This window comes from Daucus carota, chromosome 7 (assembly GCF_001625215.2).
Source record: "Daucus carota subsp. sativus chromosome 7, DH1 v3.0, whole genome shotgun sequence".
NCBI classification, from domain to species: Eukaryota; Viridiplantae; Streptophyta; class Magnoliopsida; order Apiales; family Apiaceae; genus Daucus; species Daucus carota.
This window is the reverse complement of record NC_030387.2, coordinates 10106525-10114569: the sequence shown is the minus strand read 5'-3', so window position 1 is coordinate 10114569 and position 8045 is coordinate 10106525. Positions and strand designations below refer to the sequence as shown.

At 38.3% G+C, this 8045-nt stretch overlaps 1 protein-coding gene across 1 annotated transcript; it reads left to right on the top strand.

Annotated features, from left to right (window-relative positions):
- The first annotated feature begins 4385 nt into the window (after positions 1–4385).
- On the top strand, positions 4386–7684 carry LOC135147885 (uncharacterized). Its single transcript, XM_064081921.1, has 4 exons — positions 4386–4944; positions 5046–5917; positions 6122–6927; positions 7021–7684. The coding sequence occupies exons 1-4, from the start codon at positions 4386–4388 to the stop codon at positions 7682–7684; spliced, it is 2901 nt and encodes a 966-aa protein (XP_063937991.1).
- Positions 7685–8045: the final 361 nt, after the last annotated feature.

Sequence of the window (8045 nt, the reverse complement as noted above, 5' to 3'; positions counted from 1 at the left end):
TTGTAGCCCTTGCTGTCTTTGATGCAGAAGATCTGCTTGCTGTGGGAGTTCTGGAGGGTTGAGATTGTTGTTGTTGGACTGGGGGCAAATCCATCCTAGCTCTAACTGGAGCTGGAATTAGGAGGGGCCTCTGGATTGGATACTTCTCATCTTTTGAGATGAGGTCCTTGAACACCCTTTTATGAAGCCTAAAGGGCTTGATCTCATCATCAGCAGCAAAATCCACCTCACCAACAGTGGCATTAAACAATAATTGACAGAATCTTGAGAAATATATGACTTGTCTATTTTCATGCATTCTTTCACCAATATTTCTAAGAATTAATCTACCAAAATCAAAATTAGTAGAGTAGATCAGAGAATACCCAATTTGTAGCATATCCATGGGTATAGCATCCCAGTTGGTGCTCTTCTTCTGAAACGCCCTTGTGATACAGTCAAAGAAGAAGCTTCATTCCCTTCTTAGTCCTGGACGCTTCAATTGTCCCAGTTTATCAAGCGATTCACTGTAGCCCAGAGCATTCATCATGCCCCTGAGATTGGTATCTCCATTTGTGATGTAAGCTGCATTCTCTGGCAAGTTGAATGCTTGACGAACTGTGGCTGGAGTAACAGCATACTCCTCCCCTTCATATGCGAACACAATAGATGGTGATCCATCTGCACCACCATTATCATATTGCCCTGTCCTCCAAAAATTGATGATATGGCTTCCAGAGAGTCTGGCAGGAGCGGTAAGAGCAGTAGCCAGGGCACTTTGTGCCAAGAATTGCTGGATTGGATGATAATCTCTTGGAGCATCTGCTGTGTTAAGAATGGCAGCGTGGTTGTTGGGAACAAATTCCACACCTGCATGAATAAACGCTGAAGTCGCCATTAGAACAGAGTTTGTGAAGGAAGAAAGGTGTTTGAGAAAGTGTGTAAGAGAAGATTTGAGTTGTAGAGGGAAAAGCTTAAGAGTTTGTTGAGAGAGTGTGTGTAAAGATGAAGTGTATAAGCAATAAAATCTGATGTGATAAACTCTTCAGATTTTGTTTAGCTGTACACGCTTGGGCTCTTGTTCAGCTGTACACCTGTCAGATTTTAACTGGTAGATGAGTGTTAGTGGCATGGAGAAAAGAAAATAGTAATCATGAGCGCAGTAAAACTTGTGCAGTTATAAATGCTGATTACACGTTCTCCTATTAAAATGTTTTACATGTAAGCCCACTAACAATACAGCCGTTTGGTACACTCTCTTCACATTCTCTGAATATTTAAACTCCTGAGATATACAAGATTAAAAAAATCAAGATAAAATCCCTCGAATTTTAAACTCTGAGATTTAAAACAAAGAAAATAAATTTCTAAGTACCTCAGAATAAGACATGATGTTTAGAAAATTTATCAGAAAATCAGATTTTGTCATAAAATCCATAGCTCAATAATGTGCTTTGTGAAATAATGTGTGTGATTTAACATATTAATCAGAGACTAAAGAATTTCATAATTTCTTAAGAATAAGGAAGACAAATATAATCTGTTCAAACTCTCAAGACATAGAGAAGTGACATACTCTGATGAAGAATTATGCAATTAAATACCCCCTATATATACATTTTTTTTAAGGACGCTTCTCAGTGTAAATGAGGCACGACCTTTAAATATAATATAGCATCAGTATTTCTCCAGTAATCAGAGATTGTGACTGGTCACCATAGATTATAAAATCTTAGCAATTACTTAATACCAGCAAATGTTTGGGTCTTCCCAGTCACTGTCATATAGACATCTAAGATCTCAAAGGAGTACCATGCTTATCATCTGGGGTATATTAGCTTAGAAATAAAGTCATCAGAGTTTATAACCACTGTGGATCTCTAATTTAATGAGAGAAAATTCAAATTAATCAGTCTCACTTATAATTAAGATATGTGAAGTAAAAGAGTCTCAATGATATTAACATGCTTCTTGTGTAATACAGTTGCACAAAATTGAGATCAAGATTGAAGAACTTAACTGAGATTCATGATTACTAATTCAGATCATGCTTCATAGTTTCTTCACAGGTTATTTGTCTCAAAAAAATGAGATCATTTATCAAGATTCAGAGTTTACAGACATCAGAGAATATTGTCAGAGAATGACAATCAGAGTATAACAGACAGAGTATATCATCAGAGAATATCATCAGAGTTTAACAATCAGAGTATATCATGGCAAATTTGTGAGCAATACATATGGTAATTAAACTTGAAAGATCTGACCATTATGTTTACTCAGTTCCTGATATCATTCCTAGCTCATTCACCAGCCTAGTAAAGGTTGCTTCACATAGTGGTTTGGTGAATATGTCTGCTAGCTGCTGTTCAGTGGGAACAAAGTGAAGTTCAATGGTTCCTTCCAGCACATGCTCCCTTATAAAATGATATCTTATACTGATGTGCTTTGTCAGAGAATGTTGAACTGGGTTTCCTGTCATAGCAATAGCACTTTGGTTATCACAATAAATAGGAATTTTAGAAAAAGGATAACCCATAGTCCAACAATTGATTCTTCATCCAAAGAATTTGAGCACAGCAGCTGCCTGCAGCTATATACTCTGACTCTGCTGTTGATGTTGATATTGATTTTTGTTTCTTGCTGTACCAAGAAACAAGTCTTCCACCCAGAAATTGACAACTCCCACTTGTGCTTTTCCTGTCAATTTTGCAACCTGCGAAATCTGCATCAGAGTATCCAATTAGACTAAAATCTGATTCTCTAGGATACCATAATCCCAATGATGTGGTTCCCTTGAGATATCTGAATATCCTCTTTACTGCAATCAGATGAGGCTCTCTTGGATCTGCCTGAAATCTTGCACATAGACATGTGGCATACATTATGTCTGGTCTACTTGCAGTCAGATAAAGCAAAGATCCAATCATTCCTCTGTAGTTTGTGATATCCACTGATGCACCAGTATCTTTGTCTAGCTTGGTTGCTGTTGCCATAGGAGTAGTTGCAGCTGAACTGTCTTGCATACCAAATTTCTTCAAGAGATTTCTGGTATACTTGGCTTGATTGATAAAGATCCCATCTTCAGTCTGTTTAACTTGTAAACCCAGAAAATAACTGAGTTCCCCCATCATGCTCATTTGGTACCTAGACTGCATGAGCTTGGCAAATCTTTGACAGAGTTTAGCATTAGTGGAACCAAAAATGATATCATCAACATAGATTTGAACTAAAAGCAGATCATTACCATGATTCAAATAGAACAAGCACTACTAGAAAAAGTAGAATAGACATCGCCTCTTAGACATCGGTTGCTCTATCCGCCGATGTAAAAGGTGTTTCCCACATCGGTTTTTAACGACCGATGTCTTTTGTTGATATAAACATCGGTGTTTTAGTCAAACCGATGTTATAAGTCTGTTTTAAAAAATAAACAAGCGCGCCTTCCCCCGTTTTCCCCCCTTGGCCAAATAATTCATTCCCTCCTAAAACTTCCCCCTGTTTTTTTGCCTTAGCAAAATTTCCCACCCCCGCTCTTTTCTTTTCAATGTCCTCTCCTCTCACTCAATAAATTAAAAATAAATATAAATTATAATAAAAAACATAAAATATAAAACTTAAAACATAAAACATAAAATTCAAAACACAGTCGAGCTCTCCTCTCCTCTCACTCTCACCTCTCCTCTCACTCTCACCTCGTCACTCTCCTCTCTCGTCACTCTCTCACCTCGCTGTGAAGCTGTGAAGCTGCTCTCTCTCTCTCTCTGGGCTGTCTCTGTAGCTCAAGTCGAGGTTCCAGTCGAAGTCGAAGTTCCAGTCGGGAGTTCAAGTCGGGTTAAAGGGTTAGAGTTTAGAGCTAAGTTGAAGGTTAAAGGGTCGTCGGAGCTCAAGTCGGAGTTCAAGTGGGAGTTTAGAACTAATTCGGAGGTTACAACTTGAATTGGGTATGTTCTAAACCCTAATTTTAGAATTGGGGGTTTCACTTCGAAACCCTAATTTTTAAATTTGTAATTGGATGAGTGATTGTTCTTATTGTGCATGTTACAGAGCATCTCCTAATTTTTAAATTTCTCATGCTGCAGTTCAGTTGTAATTATATGATGTTGAGCATATTATTGTTGTTAGTAGTAATTTTATCGAGCATATTTTCATGTTTTTATGTTAATCTAAGTTTGAATTGGGTATTGTTGTTATTATGATGTTTTCATTTTTGTTGCTCTAAATTGGGTAACCTGACTAGTACATGTATATTATAATATATATTATATTCTTTAATACTATATAATATATAGTTGCATTTTATGTGTGTGTATATATATATATATGATCATGCTTTTGTGATTGTACGTTGCTTGTTTTAAATATTTGATATGAAAATTAGGTAGGAAATAGGTTATCCTATAGATATGGAGAAAGATTGGATTTCGAAAGAGAGGGATTCGTTGGAGTATGAAGTCGGGGTTGAAAAGTTTTTGATTTGCGCCGAGCAAAACTGTAAAAATCCTAAAAAAATACCTTGCCCCTGCTGCAAATGTGTCAATTTCAAGAAATTTCCGGTAAAAATAATGAGGGGTCATCTTTACGAAAACGGTTTCAGTCTCGGGTATATTGATTGGATTTGGCACGGAGGCAAGGCTGGTATTTCGTCTGCCGGTAGCACACTGCCCCCTCAGGAAGAGGAGCATAATGCAGAAGCATTTCTTACAGCCTTTGAAGCCGCACCGGAAGCGGTTGCTGCATCAGAAGCGGTGGCTGCTGGTGCTTCAGAAGCTGCTGCAGTTTGTGAAGCAGCATATCGTAATCCGGGGGATAATTCGGGGGGTGATGACTACGATAAAGACTCGCATGATTTTAAGAGGTTTGTTGTCGATGCTCAACAACCTTTATTTGAGGGCAGCGACTGCACAAAATTAGATTCAATGTTGAAATTACAGAACTGGAAAGCGAGATATGGTGTTAGTGATAGTGCGTTCAATGATCTGCTCTCGACAGTTGGCTCATTCCTACCTCAGGATAATACATTACCTGTTAACTCATACGAAGCAAAAAAACTCTTTCGAATTTAGGCCTTGAGTATACAAAATTCCACGCGTGTCCCAATGAATGTGTTCTATACAGGGGTGTATATGAGACTGCTTCGGAGTGTCCAAAGTGCAAGCTTTCGCGCGGGAAGGTGGGTAAGGATGGTAGAGAACGGTATAAAGTCCCGGCAAAAGTTATGTGGTACTTTCCGGTCATTCCAAGATTTAAACGGATGTTTAAATCTTCTTCGACAGCTGAGTTGTTGACATGGCATTCCACCAACCAAAGAATTCAGGATGGACAGATGCGCCATCCTGCCGACTCACCTTCTTGGCGGAATATCGATTACAGGTGGCCTGCCTTCGGAAGTGAGCCAAGAAATCTTCGACTAGCTTTGGCGGCTGATGGTATCAACCCACATAACAATGGGCTGACCAATCGTTATTCTTGTTGGCCGGTAGTATTGGTAACATATAATCTTCCTCCGTGGTTATGTATGAAGAGGAAATTTATGATGTTAACTATATTAGTCTCTGGTCCACATGAACCAGGTAACAACATTGATGTGTTCTTACAACCGTTAGTTGATGATTTGAAAAAGCTTTGGGAAGAAGGTGAACCGAATGTATATGATGCCTTCACAAAATCTTTTTTCACTTTAAGGGCGGCTTTGTTATGGACGATTAATGATTTCCCGGCGTATGGTAATTTGTCTGGCTGTGTCAACAAGGGTTATTTGGGTTGTCCAGTGTGTAGTGATGATACCGTTGCTAAGTACTTGCCTTATAGTAGGAAAATATGTTACCAAGGTCATCGTCGGTATTTACCTAGACATCATCCATACAGGAAGAATAAAGTAGCCTTTAACGGTCAACAAGAGTTTGGGCAGCCCAGGCCACCTCTTTCTGGACAAGAGGTGTTAGAACAACAAGAAAACATTTAATTTTCTTTTGGAAATGAAGTAAAGAAGTCGAAGAAGGTGGACTGTGCTTGGAAGAAGAAGTCAGTATTTTTTGAGTTGGAATACTGGAAATTCCATTATGTTCGTCACTGCCTTGATATTATGCACGTGGAGAAAAATGTCTGCGATTGTCTAATTGGGACGTTATTGAATTTAAAGTTCAAGTCCAAAGATAGCGAGGCGTCTCGTCTTGATATGATGGACATGGGGGTTAGGACTGATTTAGCTCCAGAACAAGGAGTAAAAAAAACTTATCTGCCTCCTTCCTGTTTTACTCTAACAAAAGCAGAAAAAAGAGAAGTGTTGAAGTCACTATCATCAATGAAGCTGCCATATGGGCATTCCTCAAACATCAGAAATTGTGTATCCATGGCAGATTTAAAGATATTTGGGATAAAGTCTCATGACTGCCATGTACTTCTTCAACAATTACTCCCTGTAGCTATTCGTTCGGTGCTTCCGAAGAATGTTAGAGTTAGCATAATAAGGCTTTGCTTCTTTTTCAACACTCTGTGCAACAAAATTGTTGACGTGTCAAAACTTGATAAATTGCAAGCCGATGTGGTATTAACCTTATGTGAGCTCGAGAAAATATTCCCCCCCTCTTTTTTCGATATAATGATACATCTAATAGTGCACCTGGTCAGGGAATTACGTTTATGTGGACCGGTTTTCTATAGATGGATGTACCCATTTGAGCGTTTTAATAAAGTGTTGAAAAGTTATGTGCGAAACCGTTATTTTCCGGAAGGCTGTATAGCTGAAGCATACTTGAAAGAAGAATCTGTAGAATTCTGTGCAGAGTTCTCTAGAAATAGTTTCACAACTGCTGGTCTGCCGAAGGACCAAGGCAAACTTTCTGGTCCACTTTCGGCTGCAACAATAAAATCTGTTGAAGAGAAAGAACGAGATGAGGCGCATTTACACGTCCTCTTAAACAACAGTGATGTGTTTCCATATATTAAGTAAGCCACTTTTCTTTTTCTTTTCTTGATTTATTCTGTAAGAATTGAAGCATTATTTTAGTTTGTAACTAACTAATTTATGCATTTTCGAAGGATGCATAAGGAGTTGCTTGAAAAACTTTATGAGGGAAAGAAAAAGTCTATCCAGTGGATGATTGGGGAGCATAATAGGTTGTTTGCTGATTGGTTTCAGAACAAAGTTATTACTGAATTAAATGAGAAAGTCGAAGGTGTTTCAGAAACGATAAGGTGGCTAGCAGGCAAACCATCATTTAATGTTTTAACTTTTGATGGGTATTTAGTTGATGGGATCCGATACTTCACAGGGGAACGAGACAATGCTAGGGTTGTTCAAAATAGTGGAGTCTCTTTAGTTGCTAAAACTGTCCAAGTTTCGAGTGCTAAGGATTTAAATCCCGTAGAAAGTGATATGACATTTTATGGGAGGATTCAAGATATTTGGGAACTAGATTACCACTCATTTAAAGCCCCGTTGTTCTTGTGCAAATGGGCTGACTGTGACAGAGGCGTCAAGGCTGACGAACTTGGCTTCACACTTGTGGACCTTAGTCGACAAGGCCACAAGAATGACAAATATGTGTCTGTGCATCAAGTGAAACAAGTTTTCTACGTGGAAGATCCCGTTGATTCTAAATGGTCAGTCATATTGACCTCAACAAACAGAGATTATCACGAGATCTACAATGATGATGATCTTGGAGATACGATCTTGGAGAACCCCCCCATTCTGCTCTAACATCCCCATAGTTGATCTTGGTGTTGATGATGACGAAGAGTCTAATGCTGGCAATAAAAGAAAGGATGGCGAGGGAATCTGGCTGAAGAAGTGATTAGAGGCTTAAAATTCCTGAAGAAGTTTATTTATCAGCTTTTAAGTCTAGAAATATCTTTATTCAAAAATATATTTCTCAGCTACTTTTGATTGTTGCAAAATTGTTATGGATTGTTATGAACCTGTTGCAATATATTCCATAAATATAAAACTGAATCTTTTTGTGTGGCAATAGTATTGTCTTAAATTATATGTAGTCATTGGTAATTGTATCTTTTATTCCTACTCCATTTGGTTAATTGTATCTCTTTTCACTGTTTATAGC

What these genes read in the sequence shown, in the direction of transcription:
- LOC135147885 (XM_064081921.1), top strand. Translation starts at nt 4,386, where the DNA reads ATGGAGAAAGATTGGATTTCGAAAGAGAGGGATTCGTTGGAGTATGAA. An exon ending in GAGATATGGTGTTAGTGATA is followed by an intron (nt 4,945 to 5,045) that starts GTGCGTTCAATG and finishes TTTCGAATTTAG; the next exon opens with GCCTTGAGTATACAAAATTC. An exon ending in CACCTCTTTCTGGACAAGAG is followed by an intron (nt 5,918 to 6,121) that starts GTGTTAGAACAA and finishes TTGAATTTAAAG; the next exon opens with TTCAAGTCCAAAGATAGCGA.